Genomic DNA, 23,390 nt, shown 5'->3' on the forward strand with positions numbered 1-23,390 from the left:
GGACCATTATCTATTGATAAGTGTTCTCGCTTATGGGAGGGTGGCTCTTTGACATTTTTCACTCGTCTGTTTTCATCTAACTCAGAAACGGTCCTTCGTGTAAACATCTTTAAAACTAACTTATTTTTGGATCTAGACGGTTGATTTTTCACTCACTCGTTTTCCTAAGAAACGAAGAATGGTTAAGGTGAGAGACTCCCAGCTGACATTTTCCATTTTCTGGTGGATTCATCTGGTCCCATATGCTTGTTTATACCACGATTCCTTTGGGTGTAATTGTTAGTAGGCTGTAGAAGTCTGTCTTAGAGCTATTGAGTCTCTTACAGGACAGGTATCCGGAGTAGATTGCAAAATCCTTGTCAGAAGAGCTTTAGAAGGGCTGCCCTATTAATTTTACCTGCAGCATAGTGTCGAGGCTCTGTGGCACCTGGCCGCCTTAGCTGGAATCCTCATTCTGCCAATTGCTTGCAGTTTTCTGGAGGGCCTGATTCTCAATATCCTTACCTGAGGGCTGATAATACCCATCTCTTAGGACTCTTGTGTGTTACGTGAGAGAATTACATGCAGAAATGATGGATTTACCAAGCCTGCCCAGAAGACTTGCTTACTAGCTTAGTATCCAGTGCTCTGTATTTTGAAATAAAACTTGCTTATTTCCAAACTTCTCACCGGTGTTGTTAGTTACATCAAATAGTATTTTCTTCTCATAGCCAACCATAACATTGAACCGCTCCAGTTACCTGCGCTTACCTGGCTGATACCTTCCTTGCCCTGAGCAGTGGTGCCCTTTTGCCACCCCACCTCCTAAACACACGTGTTATCGCTGACAAGGCTCTCTTCCTGCTAACAGGCACCCATACCTGTGGACTTTGAGGACTTCTCTGCTGGTAGTTGTGCTCCCTCTGCCCTTCTTGCAAGCAACACTCTGTTACATCAGTCCACCCTCCATCACTGTGTGTGCCACAGTAAATTGAGTAAACTGAAATTATGTGTTTAGGTATTTCCTCTTTTATTAGGCTCTGAACTGTGAGAGTAGAAACCTGCCTTGTTCGTGTTTCTTTTCCCCAGTGCATAGACACCTAATACAGTGAACAGACTGCACAGAGTATTGCAGTGGTCCAGAGACACGGGGTTGCAGACCTGTACGTTTCCTGGAATTAGAAAAAAAGAAAGCCTTGGGACTTCCCTGGTGGCACAGTGGTTAAGAATCCGCCTGCCAGTGCGGGGGACACACGTTCAATCCCTGGTCCAGAAAGATTCTATATGCTGCAGAGCAACTAAGCCTGTGTGCCACAACTACTGAGCCTGTGCTCTAGAGCCCGAGAGCCCCAACTGTTGAGCCTGTGTGCCACAACTACTGAGCCTGTGCTCTAGAGCCTGAGAGCCCCAGCTATTGAGCCTGCGTGCTACAACTACTGAAGCCCACGCGCCTAGAACCCGTTCTCCGTAACAAGAGAAGCCACCGCAATGAGAAGCCTGAGCTCGCTGCCCGCCCTTGCTGCAACTAGAGAAAGAGTAGCCCCCACTTCCCGCAACTAGAGAAAACCCACGTTCAGCAACGAAGACCCAACCCAGCCAATTAAAAAAAAAAAAGCCTTATGGACTGTTGGGGTGTACTAAATTCTTATGTCTTTTCTTGGCAAAACAAACTATGTCTCTCATTACCATCCTTAATATTTTCAAAAAGTATGAAGGCTGTTATTTCAGAAAAAGGGGCAGAACTTTGCAAGAATGAGCCAGCAATCTTGTGTGCCTATGCGTAGTACAGTATATTTTTGCAGAGAGGCCCAGCATGTGCAAAGGCTCTGTGGTAGAATGAATTGTCTTAGGACAAGCAGAGTGCCTTGAGGAGAGAGGCAGGGGGAGCCTTGTTGGGGTGGGGGGAATGTGGACTTATTGAGGCTTCACGGGAAGAGTTTAAACATGGTGGGGGAGTGGTTTGTGTTTTAAGAGGACTTGGAGTGCTGTGTGAAAGTACATTGAAGTGGGGCAAGAGTGAAGGAGAACCCTTAGGAAGCTTTTGCAAGCTTACAGGAGAAAGGTGGCTTGCACAGTGGAGAGCCCACGGGTATTTTGGAAGAAGAACCAATAGGATGTGGGTTGAGCATGGTGAGTGAAGAGAAGGAAGAGTCCAGGACAATGTCAGTTCTCAGAGATGGTGGGGCTGCTTTCTGAGGAAAGAAGACTGGAGAAGGAGCATGTTGAGCAGGTAAAATCAAGAGTGGAGGTTTTTTTGTTTGTTTTTTGTTTTGTTTTGTTTTTTAACATGGAAGCAATCTAAATATCCACTGACCGAATGGATAAAGAAGATGTAGTGTACATACACAGTGGAATACTGTTCAGCCATAAAAAAGAATGAAATAGTGCCATTTGCAGCAACATGGATGGACCTAGAGATTTTCATACTAAGTGAAGTAAGTCAGAAAGAAACAAATACTATATGATATCACTTCTATGTGGAACCTAAAATATGACACAAATGAACTTCTCTATGAAACAGAAACAGACTCACAGGTATAGAGAACAGACTTGTGGTTGTCAAGGGGGAAGGGAGGTAGGGGAGGGATGGATTGGGAGTTTGGGATTAGCAGATGCAAAGTATTATATATAGAATGGATAAACAACAAGGTCCTACTGTATAATACAGGGAACTATATTCCGTATACTGTAATAAACTATATTAGAAAAGAAAAAGAAGCGGAGGATTTTTTAAAAACAGTGTTATTGAGGTGTAATTTACAGACCACTGTAAATTCATTCATTGAAATATACCATTCAGTGATTTTCAGTAAATTTACAGGGATGTGCAGACATCACTGTAATTCAATTGTAGCACATTTCATTACCTCCCAAAAGATCCCTTGTGCCCATTTTCAGATACTCCCTGTTCCTACTCCCCACCCTAGGCAACCACTATCTAATCTACTTGCCATCTCTGCAGAGTGGCCTATTCTGGGCATTTCATATAAATGGAATCATACAATATGTGGCCTGTTATGACTGGCTTCTTCCACTAAACTTGTATTTCCCAGGTTCATCGCACCGTTGCATGTTTCAGAACTCTGTTTCTTTTCATTGCTGAATGACGTGCCATTGTATGGCTACACCACGTTTTATTGATGGACACTCGAGAGTCTAGTTTGGGATGCACCTAGTTTGAGACGTGTGCTGTATCCAGGTGGAGAAGTCAAGGAAACATTTGCATGAATTTGAGCCTTGGAGGGGGAGGTTTGGGAGGTTATAAATCTGTGGGTCACAAGCATGAAAATGGTATTTGTTAGGTAAAGGAGTGGAGAGATCATTGAGGGGAGAGCGAGAGACAGAGAGAGAGGCCCCAAGCTTGGTGCCCAGGAATGCCAGCATTTGGCAGTTGTGTAGGGGAGGGTGGGCCTGCCGAGGAGAAGAGACGTCAGTGCGCCAGAGGAGTGTGGGCTGACAGGAGGCTGTTTGGAGAAGGAGGAAGTGGGCTATTGCACAGAGTTCTCCTGGGAGGTGAATGAGGAAACAGAGTCCAGTGGCGCTGGGGACTTGAAAGTTCTGTTGGCCTTAAGAAGACTGCAGTGGGCCCAGAGCAATCAGAAAGCGAGGCAGAAGATATCATGGGAGTTTTACAGCCTCACTGTGGCCAATAAACGAAAGATTGAGGCTTAAAGATCATGTTGTCCCTGCAGTTCAGTTCCTTCCCTCTGTGATATTTGTGTTTTTATTTGGCTTATTACACACAGCTTGGTTAGCAAACTAACTCCAACTCAGGGGATTTAATCATGTCACCATTGCTCTGTATTTCTCTCTCCTATCAGACCACGTACTAGTGAGATATTACTTGGGTTCATAAATCAATCAGGGTTGTGTTTGGTTGTGAGTAACAGAAAATTTGATTGAATGGCAGCTTAAATTAGCTCTTATGTGCAGAAAACAGTAAGTCCAGAGGCAGAGTGGCCAGAGTTGGTATGGCTCCTTCTTAATGCCATCTGGGGCCTCAACTGCTCTGTCCTTCCACTTATGCATGTAAGTCATGCCCTAAAGATGGCTCTTTCCTCTTGGTTGCAAGATGTGGCTTCAGCTCCAACATCAAATCTTTGTTTCAGGCAGTAAGCTGGGGAAAGGTGGAAGACAAGGCCAGAGAAGTCCCCAGCAGCAGTTTCTACTTGTCCAGTGCTGTCACATGGCCACCTAGCTGCAAGGGAGGCCAGAAACTATAGTGCTGCCCTGAGCAAAATGAGGGGTCCCTTAGTGTGGAAAAGGGGGCAAGGAATTTGGGGCAGGTGTCTGCCACACTTTAAATAGATCTTAATCACATGAAGACTAAAGAAGGGAGGCAAGTGGGAACCCTGAGGTGTCACTTTGGAGAAAACATTGGAATATGGAGCTTGGTGACAAGTCAAGGGAATGATCCAACATTTCCACGCCTTGTGGAGTACTTTTCAGAGCTGTAACTTGTTTGAATAGACTGATGGGTTGACCTTCAGTTTTTGTGTTTTTTTAATGAAAGAGCAAAAACAAAACTTAACCATGTTTTTCTATATGTTACAACATGTAAATGATGGATGTTTTCAAAAAGTCAAATCTGCAGCATCTCATGTTGTTTCCTTTTGTCACATTGAGGATGAAAAGAAGAGAAAAGGAAATGGTTGCTATTGGCACTGGGCTCGGGCAGTCGATGTCTCAGGCTTCACAGTAGCTGCAGTGGTTCATATATAATGAATGCATCTAGCCAAGGAAGAAGAAAGAATGCATCACAGAATATACAAGGGAAGGAATAAAATGGTGACTGCCTGGGCCCTGGTGTAACACGCTTCCATCCAGACCCCTCCACTGAGGACCTAGATCTGTCGGGGTAGCACCCTGTCGGGGGCCTGGCAGATAATTGGAGCTTAGTAAACGAACAGGCATGTGGTGGGTTTCTGACACCACTACTGTTAGACACTTCATTCTTACATCCTTTTTTTCCACCCAGTTTTCTTGTAGAACATTTCCAATCCTCTCTCCTCTCTCCGAGTTGTAGAGGAGTGGATTGCTAAACCAACTGTTCAGTTAAGACCATAGAGCTGCTTTTCCTTAGGTTTTGTAAGTGCCCTACATTGGGAGGGACCACCTGCATTCAGAATTACCATCCAGCAACAACATGCAGTTAGCCACTTTGTGACTTTTGCTCCTAGAATTCATTTTGTCCATTGAGTGGGACCCTGGCATTTTACTTCTTTCTGCTCCGTCCATTTGTCTCCCTCAGAGTCCAGGAGGGCCGGAACCGTTTATCTTTTATCTACATCTTGCCTGGCTCAGCAGCCTTGCTAAATATTTGAGTTGGATCGCCCTGCGCGTTTGCGCACAGGACTGTTTGTGGCTGCGTGTCCTCTGGAGCTCGGCGCTGGGAATGCTATTCCTCCTCGAAGAGCTACCTCATTTGTTTATCCTCTGGTTCCCTCTTAGGTACCTTCTCTGCTGTGAGAATGTAAGATGGACCCAGAGGAGCAGGAGCTGTTGAATGATTACAGATACAGAAGTTACTCTTCCGTGATTGAAAAAGCTTTAAGAAATTTTGAGTCCTCCAGCGAATGGGCGGACCTCATATCCTCACTGGGCAAGCTGAACAAGGTATGTGGGGCAGGGAGTGTTTGGATTGTGGGGAGGCGGGAACACAGCTGTCCTTTTATTATTTCAAGGACTTGTCTTTTAAATATTACACTACATGCTGATTACAGCCATTAGATAAGAAGAACCACCTACAATTCTGTCACCCAGAGTTACCCACTGTTAACCTATCAACGTACATACCTCCCCTTCCAGCCCTTTTTTTCTGAGTTTAGAAGTATAGTGTGGATATAGTCGATAGAACAGCTGAACAGTCTTTTTCTCAACGATACGTAGGTCTAAACAAGCTCAATTTATAAATTATCCAGTTATTCAGTGATGCATTGTCCTTCGTACACTGCTTAGGATTTTTATGGCTTTTTCTCCTCCGGTCTACTTGTTTCACCATTTTACTGCGGACTGGTAACTCCTAGAAGAATAAAGGATGCAATAAGTATGGAAATCTGCCCAGAAATTGTGCTTGTGTTTGGATGAGGGAAAAGGGTTGGGCTTGTGAAGAATGTAATTGGTCGCGTGCGGGCTTGACCTCGTGTTCTATGGATGGGGACCATTGTATTTTTCCATGCTGCCCAGAAAGAGTGTGACACAGTGACACCCAAGCACTCAGGTGACCCTGTGACCTGGGCCCGAAGAGGTTGTACCCGGCTCTGTTGCCGTCTGGGCAGGGCTCCTGGCTGTGACACCTGACTTTGGAGCCCAAGTGCCCAGCCTAGTCTGGGAGGTCCCTGCATCCCAGGTCACACACACCAGGTGACTCTAACAAACCTCGCTAAAGGGAGAGAATTTGTCCGTTTACCTCTTCAAGGGAGCGGGGCAGTGAGAATGCGGGCAGCCTGACACCGGGGGCAGCTCCTGGGCAGCCGTCCAGCACCAACTGCCAGAAAGCAGCTATCAGCACCCACAGGTGGCAGAGAGGAGACAGGCAGTTATTACAGGTAGCGGCCAGGAAACTGCACGGTCTCTGCAATGTGTGTTTACAGCATATGAACATCGCGGCTGGTGCTGGCCGGAATGGAGACATAATAAAACAGCAAATAAGAGCTTGAGAGTGCTTTGGCTGTAGAGCTCTGACTCAGGACTTTATTAGCTGAAGATAACATTTGCTGTCTTGCACGAAGGTAGGTTGCCTCTTTAGAGGAAAGGGAGAAGCCCTGGAGTGGCACTTGGACAGCTTCGGGTTCTTCTAGATGTTTCACTGTTTTAGTACTTGACTCTCCTGGAATCTAAAAACAGCATACTTTTCGGGGGGTGGCGGTATTCATTATTTTTTTGTTGAGTTAAAATTCAAGTAACATAAAATTTACCATTCAACCATTTTCAAGTGTATGGTTAAATGGCTTTTAGTACACTCATGATGTTGTGCAACCATCGCCATTATCCAGGACATTTTCACCACCCCAAAGGAAACCATGCCCATTCCTCCCCTTCCCCAGCCCCTGGCAGCCACGAATCTACTTCCTGTGTCTGTGGATATTTCATATAAAAGGAATCGTACAATAATGTGGCCTTTCGTGTCCAGCTTCTTTCCCTTAGCATGTTTCCAAGGTCCATCCACATCGTAGCACGTGTCAGTGCTTCACTGCTTTTCCTGGCCGAGTAATGTTCCATTGTGTAAATAGACCACACATTGTTGATCCACTCCTCAGGTGGGTTTCTACCTACTGATTCTCGTGAATAGTACTGTATGGATACTCATATACAAGCTTTTGTTTGGACACTGTTTTCATTTCTTTCAGGTATATACCTAGGAGTAGACCACTCAGTCATGTGGTCCTTTTTGGTTTTTTTTTTTTTTGGCTGCATTGGGTCCTTGTTGCTGCGTGCGGGCTTTCTCTAGTTGTGGCGAGCAGGGGCTGCTCTTCATTGCGGTGTGCAGGCTTCTCTGTGCAGTGGCTTCTCTTGTTGCGGAGCACAGGCTCCAGGACGCACAGCCCTCAGTACTTTTGGCACGAGAGTGCAGTAGTTGTGGTGCACAGGCTTAGTTGCTCCATGCATATGGGATCTTCCCAGATCAGGGCTTGAACGCATGTCCCCTGTACTGGCAGGCAGATTCTTAACCACTGCGCCACCAGGGAAGTCCCTATTTTTAGTTTTTTAAGGAACCTCCATACTGTTGTCTGTAGTGGCTGCACCAATTAATGTTCCCACCAACAGTGTAGGAGGGTTCCCTTTTCCCCACATCCTTTCCAGCATTTATTGTTTGTAGACTTTTTGATGATGGCCATTTTGACTGAGTTAATTTTTGTACATGACGTGAAGCGGGGCTCCAACGTCATTCTTTCGGGTGTGGAAATCTAGTTTTTTTGCATGTGGAAAGCCATCTGTTGAAGAGACTGTTCTTTTAAAGGGTCTTGGAATCCTTGTTGAAAATCAGTTAACTATAGAGAGATGGGTTTAATTCTGGACTTAAATTTTTTCCACTGATCTATATGTTTATCCTTATGCCAATACATTTTGATTATTGTAACTTTGTAGTAAGTTTCGAAATGGGGAAGTGAGAGTCCTTCAACTTTGTTCTTTTTCAGAATTGTTCTGGATTCCTTGAAATTCCACATGAGTTTTAGGATCAACTTGTCAGTTTCTGCAAAAAAAGAAAAAAAAAAAGCCAATTGGGATTTTGATAGGGATTATATTGACTCTGTAGATCGCTTTGGGGAGTATGGCCGTGTTAACAATATTGTCTTCTAATCCGTGAACGCAGAATGTCTTTCCATTTATTTAGGAAAATGTATATTTTGAGGTAGGTAAAATTATAAATTTGGAAAGTGTAGCTGTTGAGCAATGAAGTATTCTGTGAAACATGCTTTGTTTCAGTGTACTTGAAAAACTTTCAAAAATGTTGACTCATTTTCACCCACCCCAGGTTATTGAGTGCAGTTGAATCTTTCTTTAAGGAGCTTTGAAAGCATTAGCCATTCATTCATTCAGTGGCCATCCGAGTGCCTAAAATGTGCCAGTAGGTGCCAGGGTGCAGCAGAGAGCAAAATTGACAAGACCGTGCCCTCATTCTGGTGGGGGTGGGGGGAGCTGGGTGATAAAACATGCATGTTGTTAGGGGGTGATGAGTGTTGAGGGAACAGTGAAGAAGGGAGGGGAGGGTGAGTGTTGCTGAGACAATGCTGTTTGACCAAGCACAGAGGCTCTGGTGTGTCTAACACCAGGGAGGTTGTCACAGAGCAGGCGAGGAATGGGAAGAATGTAGGAAATGAGGCCGCAGAGGAAAGGGGTAGGGAGGGCATCTGATCTTGTCGGTCCTTTAAAACTGGAGTTTGACAGTGGCCCCTGAGTTGGGGGCAGCTGCCTAGCCGAGTGGCATTCCCTGGCTTCCCTCTTAGGTGCTAGAACCATTTCCAGCTGCTCTACTGGGTGGGGTCATGCAGAAACAGGGAGACCATTTAGGAGCTGTCGCTGTGACATCGGTGGGCCAGCGGGGCAGGGTTTGGATTCTGAATGTACTTCGAAGGTGTTGCTAACGGGCTCTGCCTTTGGATCAAATGTGGGATATAAGAGAAAAAGAGAGGTCCAGTACGACTTGCGGGTTTCGTCCAGGTTTTTGGCTCGAGAAGCTGAAAGAATGCGATAGGGAGACTGGGGAGCAGCGGCCCTGTGGGCTGGGCAGGGAGACCACAGGTTCCCATGGGACGGTGTTAGAGTATGTGGTAGATGTCCCAGTGTGACGTCCCTGGGTGGTGGGATACGAGTTGTATTGGATAAGAGTTTAAAAAGACAGCTTTTTCTTAGAGCTGTCATCCAATTCCATGTAACCCCACTCCTGTGTCCTCTTTGCTCCAGCTTCCTGTCCTCTGCTGCCATGGTTAGGTCATGAGCACCCCCCTTGATGAATGTGCAAGATGTCAGTGGGATGAGGGTGACACCGTCCATCCCTCCCCCAGCCCTGCCAATGACAGCTGACATCCATAGAGAGCGCAGTGTGTGCTGAGGACCTGGTGTGCATTCTTGTACAGGCTCATGGCATGTCTTGAGGTTAGACCCAGACTAAGCAACTTGTGCAAGATCATAGCCGGCCAGTAGCAGAGGGAGGACCCAGACCCAGTCTGCCGGCCTCCAGTGCTGTGCTCTGGGGCGGGGCCCCCAACTGTTTCCATGTCAGTATCTGCAGTTCCCATAAGGGGACAGGGATGCACCTCTTTACTTTCTTCATTAGCCAAACGAGGGAGATCTGATCATTAGCCTCATTGTACTGGTGAAGCTAATGAACTTGCCCCATGTCGTATGGCTGCTCAGTGGCTGTTAGGGGCTGGAACTGTGTCCCCTGAAACAGACATGTCCTAACCCTCAGTATCTCAGACTGTGGTCTTATTTGGAGATCCGATCTTTACAGAGCCAGTCAAGTTAAGACGAGGTCATTATCCAATATGATTGTATCCTTATAAAAAGGGGAAATTTGGACACAGACATGCAGAGAGGGAAGACGCCACGTGAGGATGAAGGCAGAGATCCGGGTGATGCAATGAAAAGCCAAGGAACACCAAGGTTGCCAGCAAACTGCCAGAAGCTAGAAGAGCAGCCTGGAGCAGATTCAGAAGGAACCAGCCCTGCTGACACCTTGATCTCAGACTCCTGCCTCCATTTTTGTTGTTGTAAGCCTCCCCGTGGATGGTGCTTTGTTACAGAAGCCCTAGCGAACTGATACAGCAGTAGAACCAAGGTATACCGAACAGTTTGGTGCTGAGGGCCTGGCATTGAACACATGGTTCCTGCTCTCATGGAACATGAGGCTTTGCTGGCCGCAGGCAGACAACGAATGAATACGTGACGTCAAGTGCTGAGAGCTAAGAAGAGACATTAACCAGGAGAGCTGGTAGCAAGGAAGGAGGACGTGGCACTAGCTCAGGCAGAGACGGCTCTTTGATAATGTGACATTTGAGATTTGAGCAGAGGCCCAGAGGCATCGAGCTAGCTCTCAGGGAGGCCATCTGGGGCGCGGGCCTGAGTCCAAGGTGCAGCAGGGGATGGGCGTGGCTGGAGAGGAGAGGTAGCCAGGGCATATCACCAGGCTTTGTCCTGCAATGGAGGGATGCCACTGAGCTTCCAGGAAGTCTTTGAGCAAGGTGACCCATCGCAGTCTTTCTCAGTAGAGGAATGCCTCTGGCTGATGCCAATATCATTTTTAGAATTTTTCTATATTAGGGAAAAGTTTATCTTTTATAGTTTTATGTGTATCAACCCGAGTAGGGTACTTTTTGCTTCATTGTTTATCTGAGACTTCAAGCCATCACCTGTCACTGATCATTTTTAGATAAATTTTAATCAAGTGCATTTGAGCCCTATGAACCAAACCACTGTACCAAGCCTGGATTACAACTTTGATTATGGAAATGAAGTATAGTTTATGTAAACTCTGTACATTTAGGAAACCTTAGCACTAAGGCTTCTTTTTTTTAAAAAAATGTCAATGGTTCTGAATGAACTGTTTTGTTTTTTTTTTTTTTGCTGCTTTTATTCAGTATCCTACTGTTTCACAAAATGGCTAGAAAGCAGGTGACATGAATAGCAAGGGAGATAGGTCTTGGGTGTTGTTATGTCTTTCAGTGTCTAAAGTCTTTATTGCTTAATGCCAAGCACCTACTTCCTTGTTGTGGCATGATGGGAAGAAGGTGGCTGGAGCTCGGAGACCAGGTGATCTGTTCTGGCTCTTTTCAGATCAGCTCCAAGACCTCATCTACCTGAAAATTCAATGAGTCTCCCCTGGATCTGATGTTTACCTGAGCCCTAATCAACGACTTCTCTGTTACATAGTATTAGTTCAGATAACGCCTCTTTAGTCTGGGGTCTGTGTTAGGTTGCTAGGGCTGCCATGATAGAATACCACAGACTGGGTGGCTGAAAGAGCAGAAGTTGATTTTCTTGCAGGTCTGGAGGCCGGAAGTCCAAGATCAAGGTTTCGGCAGATTTAGTTTCTTCTGAGGCCTCTCTCCTTGGCTTGCTGACGGCTGCTTCCCTCTGTGTCCTCTTCTCTGTGTGTGTGTGTGTCCTAATCGCCTCTTCTTCGAAGGCCACCAGTCATACTGGACACCTCCTATATGACCTCGTTTTACCTTGGTCACCTCTCTGAGGGCTCTGACTCCAAATACGTCCACATTCTGAGGTACTGGGGGTCAGGGTTTCAGCATACGAACTTTGGGGACACAGTTCAGCCCATAACAGGATGTGATAATAATTTGTCTCTCCACATATCAACTTTTTAAAAAGCTCGTTTCTGGTGGAAGCCCAGATGGCTTTTCATCACGTGCCTCAAGGTAGAGTAGAGCAGTTGTTTATTTACTCTTTTTTTTTTTTTACTGCCCAGGAGCACCATGAAGAACTTCAGCTGTCTGTGTGTGTTGTAATACAAGATGTGCCTGGAGCTTCCGAGTCCCTCAGGGCAGCCTTCTGGATGGCCTGAGTCCACTCAGGCTGCTGTAATGATACCACAGCCTGGGGGGCTTATCAACAACAGACATTTATTTCTCACTGTTCTGGGGGCTGAAGTCAAGGTCAGGATGTAGGCAAATTCAGTGTCTGGTCAGGGCCCTCTTCCTGGTTCAGCCGTCTTCAGTTATGTCCTCGCGTGGTGGAAGGGGCAGGGAGCTCTGCAGGGTCCCTTTTATAAGGGCACTGATCCCATGCATGAGGGCTCCACCCTCATGACCTAATCACCTCCCAAAGGCCCCACCTCCTAAGACCATCACACTGGGGGACACAGACATTTAGACCATGGCCCTGATGACTTGTGCCCCACCTGACTGCACCTCGCCAGCTCTGCACCAGCTTCTTCGTGGGGGCTGTCTGTGGGGCATCTTTTAGGGGAGTTCAGCCCTCCAGGTTGGGCTTCCTGGGAGCGCCCTTGCATTCCTCCTCCCCAACCTCTTTCTCCTCCCACTGGGACACAGTTGAAATTGCCGCCCGTGATCCCTGCTGGACCAAACTTTGCCTAGCGAGTGAGCTGGAGTAGGGCCGTGAGCCCCTCTCAGCCCACACGATGCCTGGTTCCATCTTGTCAACTCACTTTTGGACCCCTATCTGGTAGAGAAATGGTGTCTCAGTTTAGGGCATTTATTTTAGTCATTTTCCAGCAACCTATGCTGCTGTCTGGGGTGGCGACCTTGAGGGTAGAAGGAGTCAGAAAAGTGGGGTGTGAGGGTCATGTTGGAAAAACATAGGCCTGAATGCCTTCTGAGAAGAGACCAAACTTAAAGGATGTTGTTGGCAATTATCGACTCTTTTCGTTTGTAAATAAAGTAGATCCTGTACCTCTGCAGGAGAGTGGTGAGAACAAGACCCATTTGTTTCTGGCAGCGTTCTGCCTTTCTTGGCACCGGGACTTGGGAGACGCAGCTAATAGAACTCCCATTCCTAATGCATGAAAGGTGCCCCATCCTGTGCCACTGCTCTGTCATCCTTCTTTTGGTGGGTGATGCCCTGGGGCTCAGGTGGTGTCATTGCTTCTTACCCTACCCCAGGTTCTGCAGAAGGAGCTGAGAACTGGCAAGGGCATTGCTGTTCAGGGTTGAGAGGATAGCCTCATCGTTAGCCGTTCAAATACCATGGTCATTTTGGAAAAAGCATTTCTCTTTGCTGAAAGGAGTCTGATATGCTTCCAATAATTTATTGCTAGGATACTCCTTATTTTGCATCTGAGCAAAGGATTTAAAAAAAATTTTTTTTTTGCTGGTCTTCCTTTCAGATCTCCTAGAGGGATGGAAATAGTCCAGATTTGGACAGGCAAATTAGTCTTCTGGGAATCTGATGAGAAAAGCTCATCTGAAAAAAAAAAAGGCTCCTCTAGCAGAATTGAGTTTATGGATAAGGAACAGGGCATGTGGTTCACTTGCATGTTATAAATACTATCAGAAAAGCTAAGAAACCAGAAATTTAATGTCTGGACTAAATTGTCATCCTCCCCACCACCAACCCCTGCACTGACCACCAAATTCATATGTCAAAGCAACCCTCAGTGTGACCGTATCTGGAGGTAGGGTTTTCAGTAGGTAAGGTTAAATAAGGCCATAAGGGTGGGGCCCTAATCCAATAGGACTGTAGCCTTAGAAAAAGATCGAGCTATCTCCCTTCCACGTAAGAACTGAGTTAGCCAGCACCTTGGTCTGGGGCTTCCAGCCTCCAGAACAGTGAGAAACACATTTCTGTTGTTTAAGCCACCCAACCTGTGGTATTTTAAGGCAAATTAATACAGAAGGAAATAACCTGGGCTGTGTTTCAAAAAGGACAACTGATTGAACTAATATTCAAGCTTGCGTTTGAGCCAAATACAGGCATTCCCATTTATTTATCTTTTTTAAATGGTCTTTTCCTTTTTCCTTTTTTTTTTTTTTACAGCTTTGTTGTGTAATAAACTACACATATATGAAGTGTATAATTGATGAGCTCTGATGTACAGATATCCCTATGAGGCCATCACCACATCAGATAGTGAGCATGTATCCATCACCCTCAGAAGTCTCCTCCTGGCCTTGTGGTCTCTCCTCCCTCCCTCCCCCTCCCCCATCCCTAGGCAACTGCTGATCTGCTTTCTATCACCATCGACTAGTTTGCATATCCTAAAATTTTATGTAAACAAACTTACACAGTATATGCTCTTTTTTTTTCCCCTGGTCTGCCTTCTTTCTCTCAGCAAAGCTATTCTCAGAGTCATCCAAGTCCTGTGTATTGATAATTTTTTCCTTTTTACTGCTGAGTAGGATTTTATGGATAGAAACCATTTATTTATCCATTTGCCTGTTAATGGACATTGAGTTGCTTCCAGTAGGTATATATTTAACTTTTTAAAAAACTGCCAAACTTTTCCAAGAAAGTGTCATTTTACACCACACTTGCAGTTATGCAAACTCCATTTCTTCCATATTCTTGCCAACACTTGGTATGGGCAGTCTTTTTTTTTAATTGAAGTATGGTTGATTTACAATACTTTATTAGTTTCAGGTGTACAGCATAGTGATTCAGTATTTTTACAGATTATACTCCATTAAGTTATTACAAGATAATAAGCTGTAATTCCCTGTACTGTACAATATATCTTTGATTCTTATTTTATACATAATAGTTTGTATCTCTTAATCCCATACCCCTAATTTGCCCCTCACCCTTTTCCTCTCCCTTTTGGTAACCACTGGTTTGTTTTCTATATCTGTGAGTGTTTCTGTTTGGGGTATATATTCATTTGTATTTTTTTTTAGATTCCACATATAAGTGATATCATACAATACTTGTCTTTTGTGGGAAGACATTCAGGAACCTTTTTGATGTGGGCCGAGCGATGGGATTCTTGAGCAGTGGAGGAGCTGAGGGTGCGGGGCGTGGAGACTAATATCACCCTGTTTGGCCCTGAAGGATGGCTGGTTAGCCAAAGACGGGTAAGATTCCTCAGAGGAGGAACAACCTAAGACAGGCACAGCCGCAGAGGGGCCAACAGGGGTGGTGCATAGAACCTTCCTTATATCACCGTGTTTGGCCCTGGAGGATGACTGGTTAGCCAGAGACGGGTAAGATTCCTCAAGGGAGGAACAACCTAAGACAGGCACAGTCGCAGAGGGGCCAACACGGGTGGGGCACAGACCCCTAATATCTGAGAGAGGTCTCCTGCCCCCAGGGCTGTTTTGCTCTCCACCCCCAGCTCAAATCCACACCTGCTCAACTCGGACCCAGGAAGTAAACAAAGATAATTGCCTCAGTCATGTGAGGCCTTTGATTGTTTATGAGTGTAACCTGAGAATGTTAGCCCACGAACTCAATAAAAGCAGCCTGGGATGAGTCAGCAGGGCTCTTGATCCGAGAGGTCTTGAGCCCCCCGGTCCCACTTTTCTCTTCAGTCTGTGTCTGTGTCTTCTTCAAGCTTGCGGCACCCGTCACTCACCTCGAGTCGCCGAGCTGGTCTCGGCAGTCTTTCTCTATCTGACTTATTTCACTAAGCATAATATTCTCTAGGTCCATCCACATTGCTGCAAATGGCAGAATTTCATTCTTTTTTATGGTTGAGTAATATTCCAGCGTGTGTGTGCGCATGTGTGTGTACACACACACCACATCTTCTTTATTCATTCGTCTGTTGATGGGCATTTTGGTTGCTTCCATGTCTTGGCTGTTGTAGACAGTGCTGCTGTGGACATTGGGGTGCGTGTATCTTTTCAAATTAGTGTTTTCATTGTTTCCAGCTATATACTCAGGAGTAGAATTTCTGGATCATATGGTAGTTCTATTTTTAGTTTTAGTTTAGGAACCTCCACACTGTTTCCCGTAGTGGCTGCACCAACTTACATTCCCATCAGCAATGTACGAGGGTTCCTTTTTCTCCACATCCTAGCTAGCATTTGTTATTTGTAAACTTTTTGATGATGGCCATTCTGACAGGTGTGAGGTGATACCTCATTGTGGCTTTGATTTGAATTTCTCTAATAATTAGTGGTGTTGAGCATCTTTTCACGTTCCTGTGAGCCATCTGTGTGTCTTGTTTGGAAAAAATGTCTATTGAGGTCTTCTGCCCATTTTTTTGATTGGGTTGTTTGTGGGGTTTTTGTTTTGTTTTTTGTTTTTTTAATATTGAGTTGTATGAGCTCTTTGTATATGTTTTATATTAACCTCCTGTCATATTTTCAGATACTTTCTCCCATTCTGTAGGTTGTCTTTTCATTTTGTTGATAGCTTCCTTTGCTCTGCAGAAGCTTTTAAGTTTAATTATGTCCCATTTGTTTATTTTTGCTTTTATTTCTTTTGCCTTAGGAGACAGATCCAGAAAAATATTGCTATGATTTATGCCAGAATGTTCTACGTATGTTCTCTTCTAAGAGTTTTACAGTTTCAGTTCTTTACATTTAATCCATTTTGGTCTTTAATCCATTTTGAGTTTATTTTTGTATATGGTGTGAGGTAATATTCTAATCTGATTGTTTTACATGTGGTTGTCCAGTTTTTCCAGCACCACTTATTGAAGAGACTGTCTTTTCTCCATTGTATATTCTTGCCTTCTTTGTTGTAGATTAATTGACGTTAGGTGCATGGGTCTATTTCTTGGCTCTTTATTCTGTTCCCTTGATCTGTACATCTGTTTTTGTGCCAGTACTATGCTGCTTTGCTTACTGTAGCTTTGTAGTATAGTCTGAAGTCTGGGAGGGTGATACCTCCAGCTCTGTTCTTTTTTTCTCAAGATTACTCTTGCAATTCAGGGTTTTTGTGGTTCCATATGAATTTTAGGATTATTTGTTCTAGTTCTGTGGGAAATGTCATGGGTAATTTGATACAGATCACCTTCAATCTGCAAAAAAATTGGAAATGACCACCCTCAGTAGGAAAGTGGCTATAGGATAAGACATGACACAACAGTGTGATGACATATGCAGCCTCCAACTGTAGTTACTCACATGAAAGATGCTCACGGTAAAGGAAGGGGGCAAAAAAAGATGGGTTGAGTGGTTCGTGTATAGCGGTGTCATGTGTGTGTGCATATGCACGTGTTTGTGTAAGAGAGGAGGGAGTGGGGGGGACTGTGTAGGAGTAGACAAGATCTAGAAGCGCTTTCCTGGTTGGACTAGTTTACTTGCTGTTTTTCATAATTGTAAAGGAGACTCTAATGAGTGTCTTTCTGCCCGTGGCTATTTTTGTAAGGTATGTCTCCTGTGGTGGAGCTGCTGTTGTGTCAGTGAATGTCGAGGTAAACCTTTGGACACACGAATCTGTGTGCACTTTATTTTGCTCCACTAATTGTCTGCATGGTGCCAGAGCCACGCCTCTCAGCTGCTGTGCTTTATGATGTTGTTATCTGGCAGGACTATGTTCTCCTCCCCAGCCTAACCACTCTTCTATTCCAGAATTTTTCTACCATCCCCAGGTGGTTCTCTTCCAGATGAACTTGAGGATCATTTGCAAAGTTTTAAAAAACTCTTATGGGGGTTGGGTGGTATTAGGTAACAGTTATTGTGTATTTCAGGGAGAAGTGACATCTTCACACATTTGGGCTCTCCTCCACATGGAAACGTGGTGGTCTCTTCATTGATTAAAAAGCACTCAGTTTCCTAAGCGTTGAATTGTTCTTCTTACATAAGTCCTTCCTGTGTCTTAAATATAGTAGATATGTTATACATGCATTTTTGCTATTATCAGTAGGGTTATTTTCCACTGTTTGTTTTAACTGGTTGTTGCCATGTAGGAAACTATCAATTTACAGAATTTGGAAACTAGCCAACTTAGTGAAATTATTTCTAAGTTTTTTCAGCTAATTTTATTGAGTTCTTTGGGTAGACAGGTGTACATGTCATCAATCAGCCCCAAATTTGTGTTTTTTTATCCCAATGTTTTGTAGCATTTTCTGGAACGAGGTTAAATAATGGTGATACTTATCAGTGTATCAGTAACAGTAATATTAGCTGCCGTAACAAAGAAGTCCAGAAATTCAGTGCCACCATAAGACTGAAGTTTCTCACTCATGAATCAGTTCTGCAAGGTGATCCAGATTGGGCAGCTCTTTTCCACGTGGTCATTCAAGAGACCCAAGCCAGGGACTCTACCATCTTTAACATGTGGCTTCCAGAGTTGCTCTGTTCACTGCCATTCTGTCCCACAGGAAGCGGGAAGAGCATGTAGGTGCATGCTTAGACCTTAATGGTACACGTTGCTCCACTCATATCAGGAGAAAAATATCGGCTGGCCCAGCAGCCCTGGCCCAGCTGTACCCCTTACCACAGGAGGGGACTTGATTCAGGTGGGCAGTCCCCGCCCCTGCCTGGCACACACGAATCTTAACGGGGGTGCTCCAGCCCTGCGGGTCTCGTCATGGATCAGCTTGTTCCTTACTTACTAACCTCAATAACTTCCTCTCTCTGTATGGCAAGAAATGTATGTCATTTCATTACCTGATCCGTTTGAAAGGTATTAACTGCTTTCTTCCCAAGCAGCACTGGGAAAAAAGCCTTACATTTTACTTGTGTGCTTTTGATGATTATTATCTGGCTTAAGCCACATTTTCCCAATGCCTGAGATATGCCTTGGAAGTAAATTTGTAGGAAGGTGTGCTAATTCACATGTTGTGGGGTGGAGGAAGGACCACGGAGCTTGGGGGTGGAGCACCAGGGTTCAAGGTCAGACTCATCACTTCTCAGCTTGGGGCAGACATGCTGGTTGCTCACCCACTCACCCCCTCTTCCTTCTTGTCGAAAGAACCCAGGTGTGTCCAGGGGTCTGGTGGTGATGTGCTGCAGGAGGTAGCCCCCATCTTTCAGCCCCAGGGGTGAGTATTATTGTTCAAGGGCCTAATCCTAGTAATTCTGTTTTCCTTGGCACTTGACAGGGATTAATTTAGACATGGACACATGACCTTCTCAACCATGAGATGTGGCCAGCTGGCTTCTTTAAAGGATTTCCTGTAATACAGAGAGACAAAAAAAGGAACAAACTCTTTTTTTTTTTCTCCTCTCTGTAGTCATGTGAGAATTTAATGCCTGATATGTGACAGATATCTGAGCTTATGGCAGGGAAAGACTGAAGATAAGTCAACTCACTGTTGGGAACATACAAGCATGAAAAGGTTTGGGTCCTTTTAGGATGTCGTTGAGCCCTGGCATTAACCAAATGTAGAAACAGGCTCCTCTAGACCGGGGTTTCTTGGCCTCGGCACTGTTCACCTTCTGGGATGGGGCAGGGGTGCTGTCCTGTGTGTTGTGGGGTGTTTTGTCAGCATCATGGCCCCTGTGCATCAGATGCCAGGAGCATCCCCCTCCCCCCGCCACTGTAACAGCCAGAAGTGTCTCCAGACATTGCCCAATGTCCCTTGGGGGGAAATTGCCCCAGTTTGAGAACCAATGCTCTGGACTTTTGCTTGTGAGGTGGTAGATTTCTTCACTGAGACTTGTATAACCAGATATCCTGTTCTTTACATTCAGAAGCATCATAACGGATCTGCAACCTAGGACTATCCTTAACCCATGGGAGCCTGTTTCTGCCGTGGGCTGTTGCAGGCACACTTGTTTCTTGATGGTAGAGGTGTGTGTGTGTCCTTAAAAGATAGAGGATGTCCTGTGCTGATCTGTGCCCTCGCCGTTGGCAGTGGTGTGATTCTGGCTGGAAGCAGGCTTTTATGGAGTAACTGCCGAGGATTTCCCATCTCCCCATGGGCATGGGTTTCATTATAAGTACAGAACCTCATATTTCGGAGGAGATCGTGTTCTTCCAGCACCTGCTTTCTGCCAGCCACACGTTCTGCCTCTCGGTTCTGAGTGTCCCAAGAAGTTTTGTAGCTGCTGGGGTCTGGAGAGAAGAGGCAGCATTGGGCTTGAGTTGATCTGGAGATGCGAGCCAGGCTCTGACACCATTCCTGGCTGTGTTGTCAGCGGCCCAGCCAGGCAGAGCTGGTTCTCTCACTGTCACCTGCTTCTGTGCAGAGAGCTCATCTCAGGGACAGGGAGGCCAAGGGAAAGCGCAGAGGAGCAGGACCGCAGGTGGGATTCAGATCAGATCCGAACAGGCGGTGCCTTGGAGAGGTGGGTTCTTCGCCTCCCAACTTGAGACTGAATTGCATTCCTTGGCGCTGTGGCCGCACGTGCTGGTCACACACTCCTGGTGCCTTCCAGTGCCCAAGGCCTTTGGGGGCTGGCGAAACCCAAGCACTGGGGGAAGATGTGTCCGAGGCTCTGAACAGCCATTCTGAAGCCCTTCTGCTCCGGCAGCGAGGATCAGGAGGTGCCCCTGGGACTTCTAGTCACAATATGTAGTCTCGTTTGAGCATTGAGTTCTGTTCTCCCAGGTGTGAATTTTGAAGAATATCGAGTTCTACCAGTAAAACTTTTGGGACTGAAGCCTGTTTGGAATTTGTAATGAGACTCTGTCCCCAAAATGTTCTTTCTTCTCCTCTGGCTCTTGACTTTTAACAAGTTGGTTATTAGGCTTTAAGGTTTGTTTGTTAAATATGTTATTTGTATTTCTGCGTGTTAAATATGTCATTTGATTAAAATAAGTTTAAAAAGCAGAAGAATAGCATATTTCCAAACATTTCTTCTGGTCTCTGAATGGTATGCTTACTTTTATTATTGTTATCTGTTGTATAGATTGTGGTTATAAATCCTTAAATATTTCCATCTTCTCCGCATCGTATATGTTTCAGGGTTCAGACTATACACTGAAGGGCGTGTTTGCCCCACGTGTTCATTTTCCTTTCATGTGGTTTACTGTAGAACTCAGTTGCGTTGACCTTTGCCCACCATTTTCCATCATCGGCCCCCCCAAAATAGTGATTCCCTTTAGTGAGCACCTGCTATATGCATCTCACCCATTATTTTTCAAACCTAGAATCCTCCAAAATCAATGCCATTTGACTTCTTTTATTGATAAAGACACTGAACGAAGCTTAGACTGTTCTATGTACAGTATTTCAGCCCAGCCCACGGGATAGGGGGTCGCATGTGGACATGAGGGAGGACTGAGACCAGCACTGAAGTTGGCAAAGAATAAAGTCTGGAAACATGGAAAGCACTGGAAAGCATCGCAGTAGCCCCTGAAGTTCCTACCTGGGGAGACAGGGAAAGGAGGTATCCATGATGAGAACAAGTGGCTTTTATAATCTGAATGTAATAAATTCAGAAGGGGGAGAAGAACCACATTTGAGCACACATGTAGTAGCCTGCCTTCTGCGAGGTAGTGAAGCATTCACGATGATGCTTCAAGAAGTAGTTTTCTGACCTAGTGTTAGATTCCTGAGTCAGGTTGGCCAGGGGCCTGGGATGCCCCCCATGCTGTGTCCCATGTGCATACATGTGCACGTACATGTGTGTACGTGTGTGTGTGATCCTGATACCCTGGGGGGGACGTGGAGTGAGTACCCTGGATGCCTCAGCTCCCTTTGGAGTCTGACCCACAGGGCCAGCCGGGAGTAGGTGACGGTGTGTTTTCTGCATGAGATGCCGGGCGGCAGCGTGTGACAGGCTGGACGGCTGGTGAGGGGCCGAGCCCGACTCCGACCCGGGTCCAGCGATCCGAGCCTGTGCTCTCATCCTGCTACCCCTGCCCTCGCCTTCCTGAGCTTTCTCATGAGTTAGGCCAACAAAGCATTCCCTCGGCAGCAGAGCCCTCTGGGTAAACTGATAAAAATGAGCCCAGGCCTAGGGCTGGAGCAGGTGGTTCTTCCCGCAGACGCTTAGTTCGTGCCACCCTGTGCCCCACAGCCGAGGCCCGGCCTGGGGGCTGCTGCCTTCACCTCTCAGCCACGCTTTGTAGGGTCTCCAGGCATGTGGATGCTCAGCCTCTAGTTGTCCTCCTACGCAAGCAGGGTGGTATTTGCTCAGAAAGTGCAAGTTACTATCAGCTACAACAATAAAGCTGATGCAAAAGAAATAAAATAATTTTAAGAAAATTTTAAAAGAAAAAAGAAATGTGTTCTAATGCAGGGGTCCTTAACCCCCTAGTCCACAAGCCTGTTAGGAACCGGGCCGCACAGCAGGAGGTGAGTGGCCTGCTGCCCCATCGCTGCCCTTACCTCCTGAACCATCCCCCGCCCTGCAGAGGTTCGTGGAAGAATTCTCTTCCAAGAAACCAGTCCCTGGTGCCTAAAAGGTTGGGGGCCGGTCTAACGGATCTCTAACTGATAAAGGAGGTTGAGTGAACCAGAGGACGCTGTGCCCTGCTGGCAGCTTTCGTGCAAGCTGGGACTTTGGGATGTGGATGAGAATTGACTAATTGGGTGCCCGGCTCTGCAGGTTTGCTATAAGCATCGAGCAGGAAGCAGTGCAGGGATACTCCAGTCTGTGACCTTTTTCAGAGGGAAGCTCTTCCTTTACAAAGAGTTGTACCGGAGTCACTCCCCCAGTTAAACCAAAGCTGGCCTCGCTGGCTACCTGTGGATCCCAGCTCCCTGCAGCGGCTCTCAGGGGACTTGATGAGGTGCTGTTCTCCCCACCTGTCTCTTGCCCTCCCCACTTCCACCCCCCCCCCCCGCCAAGCTGGCGCAGTGTCCTAGTTTAATATGGGAAGTCCTAGTTTAATATGGGAAGTCCTAGTTTAATATGGAAAGTCCTTGTCCGGTTTGTTATTACTCGGTGTCTGTTCTGCTTTTATTCTGTCTGAAGGGCAGAATTGCTGTTGCTGTCCCCTGGCAAGTATTTAATGAGTGTTCATGCTTGTGGCACCTGGCCAGTCTTACTCACTGTGCAGCTTCATTTTTGTGGCATGAAATGAACATCCTTATAAAGATGACTGACTTCCAGAAGGAAGACATGCCAGTACTTTACCATTTGCTTGATGAGAGCTGTGCTTTTAAACTGGCTTCCTTGCATTTCTTTATAGACAAGCATCAGGCGTTCTGAGGTCAGTGCTATCACTGGGAGAGCAGGTCTGGGCGATTTCTACTGGGACCTTTTATTTATTTATTTTTTTTTAAATTAATTTTTATTGGAGTATAGTTGATTTACAATGCTGTGTTTGTTTCTGCTGTACAGCGAAGTGAATCAGTTATACACATACATATCCTGTCTTTTTTAGATTCTATTCCCATACAGGTCATTACAGAGTATAGAGTAGAGCTCCCTGTGCTGTACAGTATGTCCTTATTAGTTATCTATTTTATATATAGTAGTGTATATATGTTCCCTTCTGGGAACTTTTAAAGGAAACATTTAAAAATTTACTTTAAAGGCTAGAGCATTTTTTTAAATGTAATTTAACTCCCCTCACCCATATTGTTAAATTACTCTAAAGTTTTTTAGATTGTGATAAAATACACATAACATAAAAGTTATCATCTTAATCATTTTTAAGTGTATTAAGTTACTTTTTGAGTCCTCGGCCTACCCTTTTGGAATTTTTAA

At 45.5% G+C, this 23,390-nt stretch overlaps 1 protein-coding gene across 3 annotated transcripts in view; it reads left to right on the forward strand.

The window, feature by feature from the left end:
• DOP1B (DOP1 leucine zipper like protein B) overlaps positions 1-23,390 on the forward strand; it is a 115,464-nt gene that overhangs the window by 1,014 nt on the left and 91,060 nt on the right. For all 3 annotated transcript variants that reach the window (XM_057696811.1, XM_057696812.1, XM_057696813.1), the window contains exon 2: positions 5,431-5,595. In XM_057696811.1, the coding sequence (XP_057552794.1) occupies positions 5,458-5,595 (138 nt within the window). In that variant the 5' untranslated portion in view covers positions 5,431-5,457. The remainder of the gene's footprint in view (positions 1-5,430; positions 5,596-23,390) is intronic.

The sequence above is a fragment of the Hippopotamus amphibius genome, chromosome 10, assembly GCF_030028045.1.
Source record: "Hippopotamus amphibius kiboko isolate mHipAmp2 chromosome 10, mHipAmp2.hap2, whole genome shotgun sequence".
NCBI classification, from domain to species: domain Eukaryota; kingdom Metazoa; phylum Chordata; class Mammalia; order Artiodactyla; family Hippopotamidae; genus Hippopotamus; species Hippopotamus amphibius.